Genomic DNA, 25,316 nt, shown 5'->3' on the forward strand with positions numbered 1-25,316 from the left:
TATTGTTTATTTGTTTATTAATTTATTCATTCTAATTTAATAACCAACATAATAAACAATACAGTTTAATATATTGATCTCATATTTTCTTATGGCACTTCTTAACCATGTCAGCACCTTTCTCGGCTATCATGATAGTAGGGGCATTAGTATTGCCACTTACGATTTGGGGCATTATGGAAGAATCTATTACTCGTAAGTTCTGCACCCCATACACCCTCAAACGAGGATCAACTACTGCATCAGGATCAGTGTCTGGACCCATCTTACACGTCCCCACTGGATGGTAATTACTATGTGTTCCCTGCATAGTCCCACACCTCCAATAAGGCTCAGTGCCATACCCAAGATGTGCACACTTCGGAGGAGGGGTCTTGTCCAGGACGAACCCATTCTCCTTGAATGATTTTGATTCTGCCAGTTTTGTAGCAGCTACAAAGCCGTCGATAATAGTATTCATGTCGTGATCATCGCAGAAGTTATTAGGGTATAATAGTGGTCTATCGAAGGGGTCCGAAGAGTTTATTGTAAGCAATCCTCGACAAGTCGGTCTCAGAATAGCTGGCATGAAGGTTATCCTGTTATAGTAACACCATGGAGAGACAGCATTATTTTCGCAATAGCCTGGTTCTTTACTATCTGTTGTGGAAGGGATCGTTGAAAACTGTATATCAGGAAAATCAATTGATGTGTTCGCATATCTTGAGTTCGCATAAGCTGTGACGGAAAGACTTCCTATTCCTGACCAAGGTCCGTTTCTATTAGTTTGAGAATATAGTATGGCATCTCTATTAATGTCATCGCTGTTCGGTCTTGTTGAATTGCCCACGAAGTAGCTGACGACGAAAGAACCTGTATGATCGTGAAGATTATGTCCCACTTTCAGATCTTGAATGACAGGTATTCCGAGATTTTCAAGAGTTTCTTTAGGTCCAATGCCTGATTGAAGGAGAAGTTGTGGCGAATTTATTGAGCCACAGCTAACAATAACTTCTTTCGAAGCTTTAATCTTACCATGGATACTCTTGTCTTTCTCTCCAACATATTCAATCCCAAGCGCTTTTTTTCCATCAAATAAAATTTTGGTGACTCTGACATTTGTAACTATTTTGAGATTGTTTCTAATGTGTCGGATTGGTGTTAGGAAGGCTTCGTTTGTACTTCTTCTTACTCCGTAATGATTTGTTGCCTGCAGATGAGCGACACCCAAGACCTGTCGGCCGTTGAAGTCGACTACTTTGTAACCTATGTCTTCAAATCCTTTCATTATTAGATTAAGGTTCCCGTCAGTATATGGAAATCTTCCAACGCTCTGATAACCACCAACACTATGATACGTCGTGTCATTAGCAATATCTGGATCCAGATTATTTTCTGATTTCTTGAAGTAAGGAAGAACATCCTTATAACTCCATCCGGTATTACCTGCAATCAAGTAAAAATATTAGTTGAGCTTTCACGCTTCGTACAAGAAGTTAATTTTTTCAGTTCATAACAAAATTCAGAAACAAATCAAACAAAAATGGTATTACAGGTACACATAGTTCATATATGAATTATCTAGGTTGAAGACCCCCAAAGACACTTTTGTTCAGAATTGAGTTATACCCAGATATTGCTTGCTAAAAATGAATACTAATGATTTATAAATTTTGAATTCAAAAAGTGACTAAATTTGAAGTAAAAAGTTTAATAAATGTTGTTATTAGATTGCAAATTCGCGCTATTTTCAACCAGTTACTGTCAAAAATCCTTTAATTTCTAAAAATGGTTATATGGGATTTTGAATGTATAGGATTCATGATATGACACACGGAAACTCTATGGTGACAAAATTGTTTAAGGATAACGAATACAGAGCTCAGTTTCTTTCAGATAGAGGTGAAGGTAAAGGTACAAGTGGTGGTGGTGGTGGTGGTGGTAGTGGTGGTGGTGGTGATGGTGGTGGTAATAGCAGTAACAGTAGTACTCTTAATCTTATCAGTAGTGTCAGTAGTAGTATCAGAAGTAGCGGTAGTAATAGTATAATTATTATAGACATATTAGAAATAGTATTGGTAGTAGCAGCAGCAGCACTTAGCAGTGGTAGAAGTAGCAGCAGGAGTAGCGGTGGTAATAGTAGCAGTAGCGATAGTAGCCTAACTGAAGTTGCGGTAACGGTAGTAGCAATAGTAGTTTTTGTTGTTAATCTTAATAGTACTGTAGTATTATTAGTATTAGTAGGTAGTATTGTCAGAAAGGAGACTGGAGAAAGTTACGCAACGCAGAACTGCATGTATTGTATTCTTCAAATAGCACAATCAGGAACATTAAATCCAGACGTTTCAGATGAGCAGGCCATGTAGCACGTATGAGTGAATCCAGAAATACATATAGAGTGTTAATTCGGATGCCAGAGGGAAAAATACATTTGGGGAGGCCAAGTTGTAGATGGGAGGATAATATTAAAATGGATTTGATGGATTTGGAGTATTATGGTAGAGAGTGGATTAATTTTGCTCAGGATAGAGACCGATGACGAATTTACGTGAGGACGGCAATAATCCTCCGGGTTCTTTAAAAACCATAAGTAAGGGAATAAGTATTGATAGTATTAATTGGTAGTATTAGTAGGTGTATTAGTAGTAATAGTAGATGTATTGGTAATATTAGCAGATGTATTGGTAGTATTAGTACATGTATTGGTAGTATTGGTAGGCATATTGTTAGTAGATAGTGGTGCTAGTATTAGTAGGTTGTGTCACTAGTATTAGCAGGTAGTGTTTCAAGTATTAGCAGGTAGTGTTGCAGGTATTAGTAGGTAGTGTTGCAATTGTTAGTATGTAGTGTTGCTAGTATTAGTAGGCAATTTCGCAAGTATTAGTAGATATTGGGTAGTGTCGCAAGTATTGGTAGTGTCGTTAGTATTAGTGGATAGTATTGCTAGTTTTAGTAGTTAGTATTAGTAGATAGTGTCACCAGTATTAGTAGATAATGTCACCAGTGTTATTAGGTAGTGTAGCCAGTATTAGGAAGTCTCGCAAGTATTATTAGGTAGTCCCGCCAGTATTAGTAGGTAGTGTCGCCAGTATTAGTGGGTAGTGTCGCTAGTATTAGTGGTTAGTGTCACTAATTAGTGGGTCGTGTCGCTAATATTAGTCGGTAGTGTCGCTAGTATTAGTGGTTAGTGTCGCTACCATTAGTGAATAGTGTCGCTACAGTTAGTGGGTAGTGTCGCTACTATTAGTGAATAATGTCGCTAGTATTAGTGGGTAGTGTCGCTATTATTAGTGGTTAGTATCACTAATTATTTAGTCGTGTCGCTAGTATTAGTGGGTAGTGTTGCTAGCATTAGTAGATAGTGTCGCTAATATTAGTAGGTAGAGTCGCTGGTATTAGTGGGAAGTGTAGTTAGTACTAGTGAGTAGTGCCATTATTATTGGGTAGTGTCGTTGATATTAGTGGGTAGTGTCGTTAGTATTTGGGGCTAGTATTGTTACCATTAATGGGTAGTAATATTAGCATTAGGGAGTAGTATTTTTAGCATTTAGTATTTTTTTCTTTTCTTTACTTTATAATTCATATATGTTTATTTTAATTTTCTTTCTGCAAAATTTATGTAAACATTTAATATTGTAAAATTCTAGTAGGAGAGTATACTGAGTCCTTCTGGGCTACCTCCAATGGGAGGCAGTTATTATAAAAAAATAGGTAGTATTTTTAGCATTAGTAGGTAGTATTTATAGCATTAGTAGTTAGTATTGTATTATTAGTGAATATCGGCATTGTTAGTAGTAGTAATTACTTGTTGTTAGCGGTAGTACTATTAAGTACTGCTATTCTTAACAGTAGAATTAGTAAGTAGTGGATTTGTTGCCGATAATATTAGTAAGTAGTGATAGTTCTATTATTAACGGTAGGATTAATAAATAATAGTAGTTCTATTATTACTGTTAGTATTAGGAAATACTCTAGCAGTATTGTTTGTATCAGTAGCAATAATATTTTATTTAATGGCGCTTTCTTCTTTTGATGTTATTAGTATTGAAGCTTACCATAGACAAAAGATAACAATAGCTAATACCATTTTAAACTCAGTTGTAGGGAAAGGTTTTTTGACCCGCAGTTAATCTACTACACGAACTCCCCTTTCTCTTCAGAAAGCTAGCTCACTTCTATTGGATTGCAAGGAAGATAATGTACTTGTTCGACTCTGATTGCATAGGATAAAAATAATGAAAAGGTGTATGCTTTAATATACTGCATGTGTGTACGTAGATCTACGTATGGGTACGATCATGTATTGCGTTACTATGCGTATGTATCACCACGAAGTGAAGAAAAACGACTAGAAGTATGTGAAATGTGTACAATGAAGAAGAAAGGATAGTGTGAAATGGACACCTAGAATAACAAACAAAGTTGAGTTAGAAAGAACGAATAATGCTGAATCTATCAGGAAGAGACAAAGGAATGGCTGGGTCATTGGCTAAGAAGAAATTGCCTCCTGAAGAAATGGTGAACGGAAGAAAATTTCGGAGCAGGAGAAGATTTCAGATGATAGACAACGTTGAGATATAGGCCTATGGATCTTGTGCGGGGACTTAAGAGGAAGGCGGAAAATAATGACAAAAATTATAACCTCAAACGGTCTTTTAAAGATTATTAAACATTTATGTGACCTTCGATTATAATTAAGGGAACTGTGCCTAATATCGCACCCATTTTGAAAAAGTAATATTTCAAGTATTAATATATTACAAAAATTTGAAATAAACATGGATTCTTAATACGGGGTTATTATGTTTATATCAGTGAGGTCAGATTTGAAAATTACTTTTATTTTGCATTTATTTTTCAAGTACAAAGGAAAAATTGCAAAAACGGTACTTGTAGAATTAGTGCTCCTAATATCGCACCCTTCTTTTTGTGGAAAATACATAGGACAAATGCTAAGTTTATTGTACAGAAACAAATTTTCTTACATATTTATTACATATATGTTGTATTTAAGCACAAAACATGTTATTTTTTAAAATAGCATACGAATACAGCTCGGAAATTATAAGATTTTCTGATACAATGTGTTTGACAGTAAATAACTACACATTCAACTGCTAAGGTATAGAATGTCTGTTAGTTAACGGTATACATAGTCCAGATATTTAGGGAACCAAATCTAACCTTCCAAACAATAAACACAAATGAAACTTTTGTAGTCATCCTCTCCAGAACACTCTTCGTGGCACCAAATTCCACATTTCTTGCATACGATCCATTTTTCTCCCCTTTTGTCACAAGAAAACTTGCCGTTGCAATATGGACATTCTGCGTCATCTTCACTGTCTTCATTATCAGTGGAGATGTATACTGGATCATCCAACTCTTCGCCTTCTGAATCTGAAGATATCTGGCTTTGTTTTTTCTGTCTCTTCCTCTGAGTGGGTACTTTATCAGCCTGCTTCTTTTGAACGCTTTTTCGTTCATATGTCTTCTTATCAGTGGGTGATTTCCTCTTAACATCATCAGCCAATTGGTTTTTATATGGTGAACTTGTTAGTAGAACGGCAGAACCACTTTTACGTCCTCTAGCAGTTGGATTTTTTTGTTGTATTGTAGGAACTGGTGAAATGTCAACAGGCGTAACAAAAGGTGTAGTTTGCTTCTCGACTGGTTTTGGTGGAGTTTTTGGCTCGTTGATACCGCTAGGGCCTGGCCGAGGTTGAGAAGTGTTGGCATCATGTAGTCTATTTGGTAAAGCTTCAGGTGAATGGTCACTTGCTTCATGGTTATTTGGGGAAGCTTCTTGAAATTCAAAGTCGCTGAAGATATGGCGGTTGGAAGGATACAGACCAGTTTTTCTGAAGCCATTTGTAGCTACAGCAACAGTTGCTGCTTTATTGAAAGCTTCTCCCAATAGCATACCAACCTGGTAGTGAGTCACTACTCTGCCTGCATTTTGTTTGAGCCACTGTTCAATTGCTTGAGCATAGTAAGTTTTGAAAGGTAGCATAAATGCCACATCCAAGGGCTGCATCTTATGCGTGCAATGTGGAGGTAAACACACAATATGAACACCATTAGCACGTGCTAGTTCGAGGAGCTCAACATTTCTAGTGTGGGAATAATGCCCATCCAACACTAGAATTACTGGGTCATCTTTCGTAGGCTTCACATTGCTGAGAAAGTGATGAAACCAATGAACAAAACTTTCATTATGAATCCAGCCAGATTTGTGACACACCGCTAAGCTACCATTTGGTGCTCCATCCAGAAGTTCGGTTTTCATGTTGACCCTTGGAAAAACCAACAACGGGGGCAGGAAATGGCCAGCTGCGCTCATGCAGGTCACTGCAGTGACTAGAGATCCCCTCTCTGAGAAGGTACAGATCCAACCTGCCTCTTACCTTTCAGATTAACTACTTTGTTGACTTTGTGTTGAACTACTGTAACCCAGTCTCGTCACAGTTGTACAGTCTGTTTGGTGAATGGTTTATAATGTTCATCAGTGGTTCATGAATGTCAAAAAACTTAATTACGTTCTCCTGATTGAAGCCTCTGACCCTTGCCATAGACGTGCTTTGCGGTTTCCGGAGACTCAATTCCTGGTGTCTTCTCAAGAAACTGTGCAGCCATTTCCATCCTGCGGCTTCATCGTTCTTTGAAAATGGATGCTTCAAACCATTCAGAGATGCTAACTGAAAAGCCATAGTTTTAACATCCTTTGCAGATAAACCATAAAATCGCTTCTCCATTTCTAAGCAATATGAAACCAAAGAATCTTCGAGTTCAAATGGAAGTACAGGTTTTCTGCCAAGTTTTGTGCTCACTAGCTTATCTACATCCTCCTCTTTGCTATTGACTTTATCTTTTAAAGTAGACTTAGGAACATTGAAAGTATTGGAAGCACGTTGCAATCCCATGACTTTGTTCCTAACTGATATGATTGCAGCCTTCATATCCTCCTCTTTCCACAGCTTACGACGTTTTGGACTCATCTGCAATGGCAATTTTTTATGAACCTTCGAATTACCAGATTCATTGTAGGATTATATTAGTTTGCAGTAACATCGTCCTAATATCGCACTGTGCGATAATAGGAAAACAGTAAGTGTGCGATATTGGGCAAATAACATACACGAAACATGATAGTTTGTTTCAATAAAAATAAAAAGTTTACAATATTTCTTTAGCTCATTAAAAATATTACACGACTAACTAAATCAAACTAAGAGTGTATAAAAATTTTGCTACTTACCGTTAGTTGTACAATCGTCCCGAACAACGCACACTACAAATATTTTCACATTGGCTATTCCTGACTCAAGGCGTGTAGTGTGTATTGAAGCCCGTAGCAATCCATCTGCGGGCGCTAACGCTTCCTTTAATTGAACTGAATAAGCTACTACTCCATTCAGGGTCTTATGCCTGCTCTCAGCTCAGAAACCATGGGGTGCGATATTAGGCGCGTGTGCGATAATAGGCACAGTTCCCTTACATATTAATCTTCTTCTTTATCTTTTTGATTGAATTTTGAGTGAAATAAATCTTATGATACAATTTCCTTGCAATCATTATTATTACATTCCAGTGAATAGCCATCCATGCCGGCCACAACTATTCTCAACGGCGATTAAAATCTTAACCAGACTTTAGGAAAAAGTGAAATTTTTAACTTAGACTTTTTTACTTGGTTATTTAACGTTGTATCAATTGCGGTGTTATTTAGCGTCGATAGGATTGGTGATAGCGAGATGAGACCAAGTATTCGCCATAGATTACCTGACACACGCCTTACGGTTGGGGAAAACCTCGGAAAAAATCGAACCAGATAATCAGTCCAAACGGGAAACGGACCCGCGTCCGAGCGCAACTCTGGATCGGCAGGCAGGCGCTTTAGCCGACTGAGCTACGCCGATGGCCGACTTATAACTATGTTCTCTTTATTAGATGGGGGGGGGGGGTAATTTTGAAAATGACCGTCGCATAAAAATGCAACCATCTCCATTGTTCTCCAACGTTGTATTCCACAAATATTAAGGAGAACAATGTGAAAACAAAGAGAAATAGAAAGTGAGGCGAGCAAGTCGATCAAAAGTAAAACAAGGAGAATACATCAGAACAAGAAGAACAACGGACATACATGTGGAGCAAGGGAAAGACAAGGGCCACAAGGGGAATATGAAGAGAACGAGGGTAACACAGGAAAGTCAATGAAAATACAAGGAAATCAAGTAGAATAAGAAGCAGGAGATAAGGAGAACTATGGTAATGAGAGGATATTTTATAATCATTACTGTTAATATAATTATAAACTATAGAATAGGATTCAATTGTGTTACATTCAAATATTTCAAAGTTTTTTAAGATAGTATAACTATAAATTATCAGTAATAAATAGATTTTTACAATAGACTTTGTTTTCGCAATTCCAGAATGTCAGTACTGAATATGTGACTGCAGTTTCCGAAATACTGTACAGGGTTATTTCCGATCTCCGATAGCGAATTTGAATGACGTCATGTGCGTCAGGAATCACACCGACAGTTGAATTGCGGCCAAATGTGACAGACCAGTAGTGACTGATTTCATAATCAGACTGCACAGTGTATCACAGTAGCAATGCCCAATAATTTGTTTTAATTTTTTATTTTATTGTGTTATTTTACGACGCTGTATCAACATCTAGGTTATTTAGCGTCTGAATGAGATGAAGGTGATAATGCCGGTAAAATGAGTCCGGGATCCAGTACCTAAAGTTACCCAGCATTTGCTCGTATTGGGTTGAGGGAAAACCCCGGAAAAACCTGAACCAGGTAACTTGCTCCGACCGGGATTCGAACCCGGGCCACTTGGTTTCGCGGCCAGATGCCTTGACCGTTACTCCACAGGTGTGGACCCCAAGAAAATCGAGCCTTTTTGGGAGGGGTACATAACAACCCTTTCCGATGCCAAGTACAGTTACGTGAAAATCATAGGAGCCTGCAGAAAACGTGGTTTCCTTATTTTCAAGAAAGGCATCTTATGTGTACCTAATAAGACCGGCAAAGGTAGGATGGAATTAATTCCAGAGTGTAAAAAGCAAGTAAATCCACCACCGTCACAAGTCGCCGCATCCCACGAGATGATAGAAATTAATTCCATTCTAGCTTTACCAATCTTATTAAGTACACAGAAGATGCCTTTCTTGGAAATAACGAAATCTCGTTTAATGCATGATTCTTTTATTTTCACTTAATTGTACTTGGATTCGGTATAATCAGAAGTATTACATAAATTATTTTTGTTTATTTATTTTATTTTTATGTTAAAATTAATTTGTTCTTTTTGTATATGTTGTTAATTTTTTTAAATTATAGTTTATTTTTACTGTATAGGATATTTTATTAATTTGTAAAGGTAGATTTTTGTTGTACCTTGTGTATCAAGGTTTATTAAATTATATTATACAGAGTTGTTATGTACCCCTCCCGAAAAAGGCTCTATTTTCTTGGGAATTTCTGCTACGAGTCGCCGTGAACTCTTTGAGATCACTCACTACCGGTCTGTCACCTCGCGCCACAGTTCAGCTGTCGTGTGACTCGGTGACGCACATGATCTCATTCAAATTCTTGTCAGAGATCGGAAACAACCCTGTAAGTATAATAGATGCTAAAAATAAATTTTAACCAATTTCAACTAGCTATTTTAAAATTGAAATATTTTTAAAACTGATGATTACATACTTCATATATCATCATCATCATCATCATTATCATCAACCAGTTCAAACTTATACCTAGTGATACTTCGCGGTCTCTATGGTGTCATGCCTACATTTATAAGACGATGTTACAAATTAAAAATATGTTTTAGTTCACCAAAAGTCATTGGTTAGCAAGTCACTATCTATATCATCAGTGACTTCCACAGGTTGAGTTGGTAGTCGATCTTTAGTGGAAATTACGGTTGGTTGAAATTTGTATGCCCCAGACGTTCGTATTTTTTTAGAATCGGTGCAGAAAGTTAGTAATTGTGGCAGGACTGATTTTTTTCTGCGTTGATCAGCACTTATTTCCAAATATCTTTCTACATATCTGTGCCCCTTGTGTTTCTAGATTTCGTTTTAACACACGCAATTTAAATTACTACAAATTCTTTTTACTTCTGCATTCAGTTAAGAAAGAACCGACCTCGACATTGTAAATTCTATTTCTTTAAATGGATTTGTACCACTGGCATCACGATAATAAAATATCTCTCAGCAAAAACTGATAGACCTCTTACACCAAAGAAACTGGATTTCAACTAGAGTAACTAGACATAATTTTTTTAGATTCCCCAATAGCAAGTAAGTGACTATTTTCCCAACTAAATTGACATTAATATATATATAGACCTATGCTGAAGAATGTAGACTACAAGGAAAAAAGTAATAATGGGCCGACTTTTGGATGTCGTTTCATAGCGCGATTCACACGTTAACGAACGTAAGGATATTGACACGCCGCTCAGAAGAGTAATCTTTTGTCTCGTCTTAATAGTTCAGATGGCTGAGTCTTCTGCCTCTCATGCGGAAGGGACCGGGTTCGAGCCTCATACCAGTGTTCATGTTCTTTTTTTCTGAATAACGATAAAATAGGAGTTTTACTGTATTGGGACCGATATTTCAGTTTGTTTAACAAAAAGTGGATTAATTACTGCCCAACTCCTGCGGGTTGTTATTAGGCTTGACTTTGAAGTAATGTTAAGTGATAATGGTAGAAAATTCAGGTGCGTCTATTCGCCACTTTTGGAGATATTTATTTTCAGGCATTGAGGCACAGATTACGCGGAGGAAGCTGCTACTTGTTTGGCGAGGACAGAGTGTTTTTTTTTTTTTTCTGAAAGTAAAGAACAAGTTCATGACTACATGCTGAAGAAACTATATGTGATTGTAAGGAATATTATTGACAATTCTGTATAGAGTATATAAAAATGGACTGAAAGTAATCGAACTCTTATGAAAGTTTTAGCTAAGAACAGAGATTGGTTTAATTTACTGTAACTGTGTTAAATGCAATTAGATCTTGTGAAACACCAGTATCTTGTTCTGAATTGACACCTGGTCCGAGCAGAGAAACTTCCTACGAAATTATTTGAGGAAAACAGTAAGAAATCTAAAAGAGGAAAAAGTGGAGGCATTGTTAGAAAGTACGAGTAAACACGAAGTAATATGCTGGTCAGATTAGTTTACGATCGGAATAACATTGAAGTGCGGTTTTAGAGGACATTTTTTTTTCTTCGTAAGTGTGTTTATCTGCCTGGGATTCGCGTTACGGAATGCACACTGGTTCCAATCCTCATGGGGGAAGAAATTTTCTCGTGAAATTTCGGCCAGTGTATGGGACCGGTGCCCGCCCTGCGGTGATGCACTTGAAGAGCTACGATAGGTAGCGAAAATCCGGCTTCGCAAACCAGCTATAACGGCTGGGGGGGATCATCGTGCTAACCACACGATACCTCCATTCTGATTAGATGATCGTCCACCTTTGCTTCGGCATGTGGACGTGCGGTCAGCAGCCGGCTAGTCGGTCTTGGCCCTTCATGGGCTGTAGCGCCATGGATTAACTTTACTTTTTAGGTGTGATTATCTTTATCTTGTTTGAGAAAGATAAACTATCTTCCAATTAATAGGTACCGGTAATTTGTTTTTATTATTATTATTATTATTTTGGACTAGGCCAAGCCGAATAATAACTAATAGGAGTTGGCCAGTAATTGTTCCACTTTTTTGGACCAAAGTGAAATATCAGTCCCAAGACTCTTTAAAACTCGATTATACTTACGGAAGTTCCAAATTTAGTTTTACTGCGCGCAAATCCATTTCTTTTGCGTCCTTTCAAATGCATTTCAGAGTAAGTTAAGACAATAGGCCTACTTGAAATAGAACGAATTTCAATAGCGATAGCGATAGCTAGTGTATCTGTGCTCTAGGTGTCTGAGTATGCGCAATATCTTGGGTCTGACAATTAAAATATTCAAGTGGTTCATTACTTTTTTCTGGTTCTGTGCATAATTTCCAAAACATTATTCAAGTATTTACTTAGTTTTCTTTTAAAACTTCAGACAGCCTCAGGGGCGAGCCGCTACAGAAATTTAAATACTTACCCCACTCCTCCCATAAGTCATAATCGTATCTGTTCCCACGGTTGTATATCATGTCATTGATGCTACTGCCACCTCCCATGACTTTTCCCCTGGGCCACTGGCAGGGTTCTCCCCCGCAGGACGTGCTCTCAGGCACGGTAGTGTACTGCCAGTCCAGATAACTTAATTTCAGATTATTTCCGAAAGCCGGTATCTGAGATTCGAACGGTTCTTCACCTCCTGCCTCCAGCAACAAGACATTCCAATCCTCCACTTCACTCAACCTGCAATCATTCACATTTTTGTAATAACAGAGATTATAATCGATGTGTGTGTCGCACTGTAACTGAAGCCTTCATTATGGCCATTTATTTCACAGAAAATTATAACTTTAAACGTAAGTTTTCAAAATCAATGTAATTTGACTTTTACATTATTGTACGAGTAATTACAGCTCTGAAATGTCTCTCTCAGGTAAAATAGTGCTTCATGTAAAATTGGAGTATAATGATAACTAGTTCCCGGATGTTAGGCAAAATGCCTTTTTTCAACTGAGTGTATGTATGAAAGACTTTCCACACATTTGGGGACGATAAGCCCAATTTTTATTTTGCCTTTTTTGGTTCCCGTTGCCTATTTTAAGGTTAAATACTATTTTTAGCCTTTTTACGTCGTTCTTGTACATTTTTTTTTAATTTTTAATGCATTTAAAATAAACTGCACATAAATTATATCAAAAATAAAAAAGAACGGTTGTACAAATTAAAAATATATATTCACCTCACACAAATATTTGCTGAGAAGTTTAATCTCCAGCAATACATAAGTTTCCAGAAGTCCTAAACTTTTCTCCCCTACCGATTAAGTCTTTTATATCACTTAACAAAGATGTTTGAACAGTTTAACCCTAAGTGCTCAGGTCACTTCGGGATTTACCAGCGAAAGAAAGGAGCTGAGGGAAGTATTAAAAGCAAGTCTCCAGGTCCCGTTGCTATTGTAGCTTGCACGCACAAGTCACGCGTACTTTGAATTCTCTAATCCCTTCTCACACCCCGCCTTTTGAGACAATACACAGTCGGTTTTTTACCGATCTCTGAAAAAAAGTAGAGACAGTACTTCTGAAATAAGTTGTTTTGAGTTTGCTCCAATCACTTCAGTAAAAGTAGAAAGTTCTTTTCGCACCTTGAGAAAACGTTCTCTCCGACAGGCGGCTCACTATGTCAGTTGACAACTTAAAAAGCATCTTGTTGTGACATGTAACCAAGGAAAGTGAGTACCATATGAGATAGTTTATCAAGTATTTTTCTATTTTTTTAATGTTTCCATGAATAATAAATACCTATTTCACTGCCTATTTTTACTATTTTAGTGCCTATATGCCTGTCTATTTTAACCAAAATAAATAGCTAAACATCCGGGCTGTAATAATAAGTATTATGGTTATTACATAACAGACCAGGTATGTGGCTTATAAAGGAGCTGTATCTTGAAAAAACGGAAAATTAAAACATGGCTTAAAAACTAAGTTAGAAGGCCACTGTTCGCAAAACCAAGCAGAACAGTTATCAATTCTAGAAGCCTCAGAATCATATAAGTAGCAACTTTACAGGACAACAGAATTGGTGAAAGAGTAGTAGCGGTCTTCAGAGATAGTCAAATTGCCATTGATCTATTTAAAAAACAACACCTTTAAACAAGACTACATAATACATAAATAAGAAATAGAAAAAGGAGTCCCCGAGAAAAAAATGGACTATACATTTTGGATGGATCGAAGCTCATACCGTAATTGTTGGCAACGAAATTCCTGACAGTTTGACGAAGAAAGCAGCTGCAGAAAATGGTAGAAAAGTAGTATCATGTAAAGAAGTCCAGAAGCACAATGTAAGAAAAAAAAAAAAAAAAAAGAAGGTACGGTAGGTCTTACAAAATGTCAAAACTAGTGTGACAACGCAAATAATGAAGACGTTGAAAGAAATTCTTTATATCTGTGCGACAAAGGAAACTGTAACCTCATCAGTCATAATTTTATTTCTATTTATTTCTACGAATTATGTTACCTAATTACTTTAATTTATCAATAATATTACTCTTCACCAAAGCGAACATGGTTGTATTGAACGCTAGTAATGTTATAAAATAAATAAACATTACGTTCTTCAGTTTAAGATTCCACGTTTTATTGATTATTTTATCCACTTTCCGTAATAGTAAATAATTCTGTGTGTTATTTTTAAGTGCTTTAGGCAGCGCTTCATGGAACCCGTTTCTTTCTATCATCTTTTTTAATTAGCTGCAGCTTTTAACGGTTGCAGCACATGTTAATTTATTAGCTGTTAGTATTATAAATTATTTTATCAATTTTATTTCGTTTGTCATAATATATAACAACACTGAAAGTTAAATAGGCCTTTCATACAATATAACTCCGCAAATAGTTGTAATTACGCAAATGAAATTTGCAACCGCCATTTTGCAATGTAGAGAAGCACTTTTTTCTCGTCAATTGGCAAAGTAAAAGCGCTTTACTACAACGCTTTTAATACACACTTGGTTTTACTTCCAAAGTACGTTCTAAAATCGACTCAGTCTATCTCAATTTTAAATCTGCCGCCACAAATTTGTACTCTACTGAACTCGGTTCAAACGAGTAATGACGTCACAGTAACTGCTCCGAACCGAACCGCTCCGTCCCCAGCCCTATTATTAACCGATTGTGGTTACGTTATCAAGTCATAGGTGAGGTTAAGGAACGTCATCAAGGCCGATGAAAGAAAATAAAAGCACGGCAGGATCAATTTCTGGTTCTGCACACTAAGGGTTAGCGGACTATCACTGCCGTTGCTTACGAGATTATACAAGCTGGCGCATAGCGCTTGAAATGCGGGTCTGAAGTGGTTCCCTCGTAATGCCAATTCCGCCGCTCGGAGCGCTGTTCCATCCTAAATATTCATAGCAGAACATTTAAATGACATTGACATTTGGGACATTTAAAGGACTCACCATTGCTTATTAAATGCTTCGTACAATATTTTATGGACAATAGACGTAATTTCCAAACTTCTACGTCTCAATTATATTACAATAAAAGGCTGTCATTCTTGATATTAAAAGATATTACATATTATAAACTAAGGTACTACCTTTCTGTTGTTCAATTAATACACCGAACCTTTTCGGAAATAATGAAAGAAACTTAATATATTTTACATGAACACTGTAGTCTACCCTATTCACGTATTCATTTATTATTATTATTATTATAATGAATTGAGGTACTGTATTATCTTCCATTTCCCTGACTTCATAATTTAATCATTTGTAAGTAGGCCTAACTAAATCCCTTTCTTTTTTAAAAACATATTGACGTTGGAGTGTTATGATTTTTACTAAAGCAAACAGCAGTCACAATACATGATTAATACAAATGTGCGATTTTTCTTGCACAACTTGCAGTGGTGAAATAAATATCTAATAGGCCTGCTGATTAACCTGTTACTTACAAATGGCTTTTAAGGAACCCGCAGGTTCATTGTCGCCCTCACATAAGCCTGCCATCGGTCCCTATCCTGTGCAAGATTAATCCAGTAGTGGGTAGTAATAGCAAATGCTATCATATTTTAGTGTGTGTAAACAGTTTTTAAATTAGGAGTTAGAATTATATTAATTAGGAAGTTAGACTGCAATATATGTGATTATAAATGGTTTTCGAATTTGACCATTTCCCAAAACTTAAACAAATATCTCAGGAATCTCAGGGACAATATTTTTTAGAACTTGCCGCCCATAGGCACTTGCGCATCTGCTCTCCCCGATCCCCAATTCATTTTTAGTAATGTCTGAATCTCGCTCCCCTGAGCTGTTTTCTGTCGTCACTCATGACAACATGTCAATTTAATGAAAACGTAAAGAAAAATCTTCGGTACACCATATGGTGATAATTGTACCTTATCACAACGAACAATTCTAGTAAATATTATTTATTTATTACTCCTAATATCGTAATAATATTTGATTTGGCTTGGAGGATGAGGGGAGTACGTTACACTAAACTCGGCATGCTCAACGTTAAAACCGCATTGCTGTATGTTGTATCCTAAATACTACAAATCGTATATGTGTCAATATTCAGCAGTAATAATTAACCATTGTCGTGGAATATTTCGCCACTATAAATGATGATGGTAAATCATACTCTTTTCCCCGAATAACGCTACTGATTGCCTTAAGGAAAGACAAGCTAAGAACTATATTAGTTTGATGATGATGATAATAATAATGATAATAATAATGTCTGAAAGTAACAGAAACCGGTAGTTCACTTTCAGCAATTATATCAAATTAGAGGGAACGAAATCTGAAGGAAAAACGCGGAACTGAAAACAATCAACTTGCCAAAGTAAATGAACCAGATGAACAATATAGTTTGGAAGCAAAATTTTAATTGAACAAATTCAGACTTTCGGGAAACAAAATTGTAAATTCCATTAAATGACGCTGAAAATCTGCATACTGATATTTAACAAGTCATCAATAAATCTCAAATAAGACTATAATATGCTTGTTATGTTTATAATCTTCGTACTCGATCAGTAATGCAAAATTAATCAAAGAAATTTCACGATACACAATGCTTGGTAATGGAACTATTCATCATTTAATAGGACTGCGAGGCGAACCTAGCGGCAGAAATTGTCATGACTCTCAGAGACCCTCTCTCGATCGTGCTATGCCCCAGCTTGTATAATCTCGTAAGCAACGATCACTGCCATGCAAGTTGTATCTGTCCTCCAGTACACTCATGGAGTTGTAAGTCAGTGTTCAGCAACCGGTGTGCCTTCACAAGGTGAAAGGTGTGACGCGAACTTTTGCCTATTATTGTAAGAAATTAATAAAATTAATTAAAATTAAATTCCTCTGTCTGCTGACACAATTAGCGCCCAGTTAGTGACATGGCCATGGATGGGCAACTCGTGCTCCCAAAGTGCTAAAAAACCTTGAAAGAGAGAAAGACAGACGGAGCCAGCCGCAGCAGTTACAAGTTGTTTGTAGTTTCGCTGCAAAAGCCGCGGTGCGCTCTGGCGGCTCATGCAGGTGGTCGTGATATCTATTCCATGATTTGAATTTCAGAATGACGCATGGTACAATAATTATAGTAATTTTAGACAGACTATACCTGAACACATAACAAAATTATTTTCTAGCTTTGTAAATTAGTTTAGTACTGGAAAAACAAACTGAATATAACCTTTTCAAGATACAACAAATATAGCTGCAACACTTATTTATTGTTACACTATTTGTTAATATTTCTTATTATATCTCTTATTTGAAACGTAGAACGCTAGAATTTACAAGTCTTTATACATTAAAGAGTATTCCTCTGTTCTCAGAAAGGTAATAGTCTGTATTCGCAAATAATAACAAATTCGACGAAGTATTTTTTACATGTCACGGCAGATGAAATAAGCTTATTTCTGAGCTCTTTCCTTACTTTGAGAGCTTTTACACTTCTTTCTTGTATTAAACTCTGCCTCAAGCACATATAGTATAGTATAGTATAGTATAGTATAGTATAGTATAGTATAGTATAGTATAGTATAGTGTATGGAAGCAAAGAGTGTATTTGTATATTCTAACTTAGGCAACATTACGAACAGTTCGATTCCTGATTTTGCTGGAATTTGAGTGGCGTGCTGTTCCTGTTCTGTAGATTTATTAATTTAAGCTATAAATTTTCAGGATTTTTCTATTGGCGTAAGCCAAAAAGATTTCAGAAAAATTTATATTCCTTATCAATTGTCACTGTTTCTCCAAACTTAACAGTGAATTCTGCTGTAGGTCTTGAAGTAGGGTCTCATATTTGATAAGAAGATTTTCTTATCACTCTTCAAGGTAGTTTATAGTCAAAGAAAGTGAAGTTGTCTATGTTCTACATGATACTATTACATTTCAAATTTATCCATAAATGTTCATAGCTAATCGATTATATGTGGTGCAATTCTGTAACTCGCACGCACAAAGTGTTAACGATATTTGATATCAGTCTCACCTTGTTGATATCCCATTTTTACCGTTAGCTGTTCCAAAGCAGATGCAGACAGTAATTCTTTACTAAAACCTTCACTGTTTATTTGTAACATAAAATGTCATGCATAATAAAGTGTAATAGAATACAAGCTTTACCTCTCTTCTTAATAAAAAATTATCTTTTTACTCGTAACTAAAGGGAAATGAAACGAGCCGCCACTTACTGCAGACGCGAACGAACTTGTGTCTTGAAAGAACCGCACACAGACAGTACAGCTAGTACAGAGTCCGTTCTACCTGCACTGAGATTGTGTTGACACTTTGAGAGCACGAGTTGCCCACCCATGGACATGGCCAATGACATTCAAGACATTATGAAGGAGAAAATAAAGAGCAGGCAGAAGTTCTCACTTCATATTGACGAGTCCACCGATATTAGCGGTCACGCACAACTTCTTTGCTACATTCGTTACATTCATGGGGATGTAATTGCAAGTAATTACTTATTTTGCAAAAAACTGCCCGAGCAATCGGTGAAGAAATATTTCGTAGAACTAATGAATATGTGGTCCATAATAAATTAACATGGGAGGATTGCATTAGCGTTTTAGAGATGGAGCCGCTTCTATGACAGGCCGAGTGAAAGAATTCATGGCAAAAGTACGTGAAGTAGGCCTATATCATAACCATTGTCTCATTCAGCGCGAAGCCATTGTTTTGCCATCTCCTCTGAACATTGTGATGGACAAATTAGTAAAAGTCGTGAACTTCATCAAATCGCGGTTCCTAAATATGCTGTTTTTTCTGTTTTGTGTTAGGAAATGGGATCAGAGCACGCTACACTGCACCTACATAAGAACATTGAAAGTAGAATTTGTCGAAGTGCCTTTGGAAACATTTTGGTTGTCAATAAGGAATGAATACCCGGCTATCTCTGACAAGCAAACGTTCTGATGGGGGCAGAAAAAAAAAGTTAAATTTTTTTCTTCCACCATGTTAATAATGTCAAAAGAAGTGCTTATACAAATTTTGGCCACTCGACCGCAATTACGGGGGGAAGTAAAAAAAATAAATTCGTCAGGGGCCGCTAACAGAAAAAAAAAATACAATTTCATTGGACAAATTTATTGGAACGGACACAGCAATTGAGCTATTTTTCAACATACTTTCCATCGGAACTGAGACATTTCTCATATCATGGAATCGACAGAGAGAGGTGCAGACGGAGTCAAACGCTGGTTCCCGTCTGAGACGGCTGACTTCCACGACACAAAAATTGATCCCATGGTATGACAAATGTCTCATTTACAATGGAAGTTATGTTGACAAACAGCGCAACAATTGTTGTATCTGTTTCAATAAATATTTCCATGAAATTGTGCTTTTTTCTATAAACGGCCCAAGGGAAAATCACTTTCTGGACGGCCTCGTAATTGCGGTCGAGTGGCCAAAATTTGTACAAGCACTTTTCACAGTATTAACGTGGTGGAAGAAAAAAATTTAACTGTTTTATCTGCCCCCATCAGAACGTTTGCTTGTGAGATGACAGTTAATATATTATTGCCATTTTCAGCTACATAATATATGAAGGGTACACGGGAAAAACGAACAATGTCACATTTCCATTAAGGTTGAGATATTGATCTATTTCGGTATATTACTGCTAAATTTATTGGTGTTTCTACTTGAAATGAAGGAAATGGTGAATGTATCCATGGTTTTAATTATCCTTTACCACTTTTGGTAAAAATAACACCAAAGTTTGTAGTAATACAGTGAATTAGATAATGACATCACCCTTAACAGCATTGTGACATTGTTCGTTTTTCCCGTGTACCCTTCATATGTGTGTGAACTGGGCTTCTCGACGTTAACATTAAAACATTAAAGAGGGAGACACTCAAATCCATCGATGAAAAAATTAGGCTTGCACTGTCAACGATTCTACCGCGGATCAGCCACCTGTTATGCAGCTAAGCAGGCCCAAGTATCGCTTTGAAAGTATGATTATAGTTATTTACTTTAATATTAGTACCGTAATTTCCCATAACTATGGTCCAGGCACCCAACTATGGTCCAAAACGCATTATGTACTACTTAGTCCCCCAAGAGTTCGGTGTTTGCCATTTAAGGCACCACTGTGATGGAATTATGTTCCCCATAGATGCTTCTATCTACCATTACACGTGGCAATGATATGGATGCTTAACAAGGTCAGTGTGCATCGTTCTATTGAATGTGTGAAGACACGAAATCATTCAGTTTGTGTTTGTCTGTTTTATTAAGCTCTCCAATGTAGAACTGGTAAATTATAGATATATGATTGTTTGTGTAATTAAATCTGGCTATATAGTGTTTACTTTCACGTAATAATTAGACTGGCAGAGGTTAAGGACTCTGCGTGAAAAATGTTTAACCTGAAGGCTAGAAGTCAGTCCTCAACTATGTACCACAATTTTTCGTGGACCACAGATGTATTTCATTTTGAAATATTTGTTTTAATGAAATGTGAACAATTTGATTTATTTACTTCTGCAAATACGGTATCTCAGTATATTCTAAAACACCATTTAACATTATAGTCCAGTAAATAAAGAAACAGGCTGTTCCAGTACTAGCACGAATAATGGTCAGGTAAAACGAAAACTTCAGGGTAGAAGGATCACAACCGTCCCTGTAAGTGACTGAGAGCGATGAAATTGAATTGGATACAGATTATGATGTTTCCGGTGTACTCTCCATATTTACAGACAGTGAGTCAGATGTGGAAAAGAAGACGAAATCTGTTACTTAAAATAATGCTAAAGGCACATAGTTATATGGTAGTTACTTATGAGGAGGAATTGTGACCAGGGAAAGTTTTGGAAGTGAAGAACAATGGAGCTGTTGATTCATGTATAGTAAGAAGCGGGAATTACTGAGGGGAGGCAATATCCGCTATTAGTAACATCTGGGTGGCCACAAAATCAGTTGAACATTTGGAAGAAAATTGAAACAATTTGTAAGTTTTTACACCTTTTAATTATATCCATTGTTTGGCGTTGAAAATAATAGCGCAAGTGATAATCAAAAAGAGTTTTTTTTTTCTGGAAAGCAATGTTTTCTTCATTTCATAATGGGTTTTCTGATTCTCACCTCATAAAAAAAAATGAGAAACTTCAGGTGGCCCGGTATTTTTGCCGGTGAGTGTAGTTGTTCATTATTGCAGGAAAATGACTTTCAGATTTCACTTGTTTATTGTATGTTTATACAATGTGTACTAATAAAAACAATCCATGTACTTTTCATTTATTTTTAATATTTCTGTGCTAGATTGTTTCTACCCTTAAATTAGAAACTCAGTTTATTGATTTACGAATAATTACAGATCCAGCTATAGTCCATTTATGCTTTCAAGCATGAATATATGAGTGGACCATAGTTGGGCAACTCAGAATACAACTATGTACCAATGCTTATTATTTTTTCAACACTTGTAATTAAATAATTTCAAACACATACGTCAATATTTATTTAATATACACTTACAAGAGTCCGAAGCCAAAATTTCACTTAATCTGGATGAATAGTATTGAATATACAAAGAAAAATGTGACAAATGCGGACCATAGTTAGGGGAAACTACGGTAATAGAAATGTCTATTTTCTACAGTGAATTAAAGTTAATAAATTGTTAATAAATACAAGAGTCGATTTTTGTTTGATAATGATAATGATAATAATAATAATAATAATAATAATAATAATAATAATAAATTTGATTACATTACGTGATTATATTAGGAGAGCCACATCATATATATTTTTGAGGGGCTTAACTTTTTGGTGTGCCTTGTTGAGTCTAGGCCTGTCTAGGGTGTGCCGTGAGTAGAGAAAGGTTGCGGAACACTGTTGTAAGTGACCAGACTACAAGAAACAGACTTCATGGAGCATCACTCTTCTCTCGACGCCCTCTCACAAGGGAAGGATTTCGGCTCGAACAGGAATTTCGTATCCAAAATTTGTATACAGGCCCATCGTTACATCTCTGTAAAGCTCCCAAAAGCATTTGTTTGTGCAATGTGTGGTTTGTCTGTTAGAGCACTGCACAAGTTGAGGGAGTAGGGAGAACACTGCACAAGTTAAGGGGATAGGACACCTTACCCGTAAGCCTAGCCTAGCCTAGAAGCTAGTGCGAGTGGTAAAATGTCTAAAACCCATTTAAGAACATTTTTCTCCAACGTTCTGTCTGAAAATATTGCAGCTAATGAAAAGTATATACTGTTGTGTGAGTCATTGAATGCGCACAAGGACGCAACCTTAATAAATGAATCATTCCAAAGCTAGGACATGGAATGTATGATCATTCCACCTAAAAAAACTAAATATATCCAGCCTCTGAATATATATGAGTAGCTTAATATCAAAGACGGACATCTGTCATATCCATAGTTTTGATCTAGAGGCAATTTTTTAATTCACAGTGTTCTTTGTAATATTTAACACAATTTATTTTATAAATATAGTGTTAGAGTTTGCATATGGATTCACTATAACTGGAAAGAGCATGAAAAATTGTATAAAAAACCACAGCTAAATAAATTTCGATTGAGGTCAGATGTCCGTCTTTGATATTAAGCTACTCATATTTCCTTAGACAATACAAAATATATGCTCGAAGGATAACACATTACATAAGGACTCTTGCTCAGAATCCAGAACTTGGGAAATAGAGTGATTATAATGAAAATGCACTCTGTTATTCATAACCAGTTGTCTGCTCCAGTGTACCGCCCTATGCTTCAGTATTCCTGACAGTCAGCTGGTTACGTGAATCCTGAACAAGTCTCGGACTTCAAAAATGTAATTCAGGTGGCATTTGATTTTTCAGCACTGGAGTATGGTTCAGAAGATTGTTCAGGTGTTGCTTCTGTGTGTTGTGCTTATTCATCTGATCCATGCTGTTTCATGCATTTTATAGAGAATCCTCATGTACATTTTTAAAGAAGTGTATTGACCAATACCAACCAAACGGAGAGTTACACAAATGAATGCTTTTACGGTCTTCATCACCATTGTGAGGTAAGCGTCTGTACAAATTTTTAACCAAAAATTCCTGTTCGAGCCGAAACCCTTCCCTTGTCAGAGTACCAGCCTTTCGGAGAAACAATCGGGCAGCGAGTCTAACATAGGCAGAAGAACGTGTCGATTGTCACAACTCGATTGCCATCTCCTTAATTTAGCTTCTTAAATTTCAAGAAGACAATACATCAATCGCTTACTGACAATCCGTTTTATCTTTTGAGTTAATTTTTACAGCTATAAATGATTAATGTATTTTAATTGATGTTACTGTAATTTATATATTATTAGGCCTCGCCCTCCTCATTGAATAATCAAGACTACTTTCTACAGCTAGTCGACATCATACCAATTATTGGAGAAAAATTCGTTCCGGCACTGGGAATCGAACCCAGGACCATGTCTGTAGTAACCTATTGGTTACTTATGACAAGAGTATATAATAATAATAATAATAATAATAATAATAATAATAATAATAATAATACCGTTCTGAATGGAAAAATTACTTACTTAAAAAATATGGCTTTTAGAGAACCCAAAGGTTCATTGCCGTCCTCACATAAGCTCGAAATCTGTCCCTATTCTGAGCAAGGTTAATCCAGTCCCTAGCATCATATCCCACCTTCCTGAAAGCCATTTTAATATTCTACGTTTCGGTTTCCCCAAAGGTACAGTATTTTTCCCTCAGGTCTCCCAACTAACACTGTATACGTATTTCTGAGTTTACCCTTATTATGTTAGATGAATAATACAATGTGTGCAGTTTAGCATTGTGTAACTTCCTTCATTCTCCTATAACTTCATCTCTCTTAGCTCCAAATATTTTTCTAAGCACCTTATTCTCGAACAATCTTAATCTCTGCTCCTGTCTCAAAGTGATAGTCCAAGTCTCACAACCTTACAGAACAACTGGTAATATAACTGATTTATAAATTCTAACTTTCAGTATTTTTGATAGACTAGATGAAAAAGCTTCTCAACCGAATAATAGCAGACATTTTCCATATTTATTCCGCGTTTAATTTCCTCCCGAGTGTCATTTATATTTGTTACTGTTGCTCCAAGATTTTTTAATTTTCCCACCTTTTCAAAGGACAAATCTCCAATTTTTATATTTCCATTTCGTACTATGTTGTGGTTACGAGACATAATCATTACCTCTACAAAAAATCTGTGTCACAATCCTTTTGTTCGCAGGTATTCTATTGTATATTTTTACGTGAAAGTTTCCTAAATATCTCAGAATGGTTAAAAAGAGTGGGGTTAATTACGAACCTGTTTGCCAGAACGCATCCCGCAGTACCTCCGCCGGCAATGATGAAATCGAATACTTCGTTGTCTTTAAGCGTCTTCGGAGACGACAAATCGGCCGGGGTCTGCGTCGCAAAGAAGACGCCCATGATGCTCACGAAGCTCTGCAGCGTACTGACGGCAGCGCAGGTTAAGGCTGGCATCGTGGCGGTTGCTCTTGATTGCTAACGGGCACTCCTCGGCTATTTATTTAATTTGCAACAGGGAAAAGTGTCATTAGCTTGTCCCCCAAAGCGGCTATTTGCATATCATTTACCTGTCCTATTTGATAGGAACGATATATGTTGCCAGAAACCGAACTCTTTGTGTACTTTCAAGCACGTTGATAACATAACCTATAATTAAGTAAAAAAAGATGAAGCAACAATATCCTGCTGCATTCTTGAATTTCAAGTTTGAAATGCAATGATCACTGGTAAAATATAGATACTGGAAACCTTGCCTAATCCTTTCAGATATCGTTATCACTTGTTTTCCAAGAACGGGGTTACGTATCTACATTTATTGTTGAAGTATTCATGACGTCAGACATGTAATATAAAAGTCCGAATTAGGGTAACTTGTAAATACAAAATACCACAATATGCAGAACATACTTTCCATTACTGCGTTATAACTTCCCATACACACTTTTATTTTATTTATTTATTGATTTAGTTTTGTTTTATTAATTTGTTTATTTATTTTCTCACATATTCATTTATTTATTTCCTCATTTATTTATTTACTTATTTATTCATTTATTTATTTACTTACTAGCCGTACCCGTGCGCTCCGCTGCACCTGTTAGAAATAAATATAAGGTAATTACATAATTAAAATAG

At 36.4% G+C, this 25,316-nt stretch overlaps 1 protein-coding gene across 1 annotated transcript; it reads right to left on the bottom strand.

Annotated features, from left to right (window-relative positions):
• Nucleotides 1-24,669, bottom strand: LOC138703385 (glucose dehydrogenase [FAD, quinone]-like). Its single transcript, XM_069831211.1, has 3 exons — nt 24,457-24,669; nt 12,109-12,371; nt 1-1,425 (listed from the first exon to the last, which is right to left on the bottom strand). Exons 1-3 carry the CDS (start codon nt 24,633-24,635, stop codon nt 80-82), a joined length of 1,788 nt encoding a protein of 595 aa, XP_069687312.1. The 5' UTR covers nt 24,636-24,669; the 3' UTR covers nt 1-79.
• Between the last annotated feature and the right edge of the window lie 647 nt (nt 24,670-25,316).

The sequence above is a fragment of the Periplaneta americana genome, chromosome 7 (genome assembly GCF_040183065.1).
Source record: "Periplaneta americana isolate PAMFEO1 chromosome 7, P.americana_PAMFEO1_priV1, whole genome shotgun sequence".
In the NCBI taxonomy this organism is placed as follows: domain Eukaryota; kingdom Metazoa; phylum Arthropoda; class Insecta; order Blattodea; family Blattidae; genus Periplaneta; species Periplaneta americana.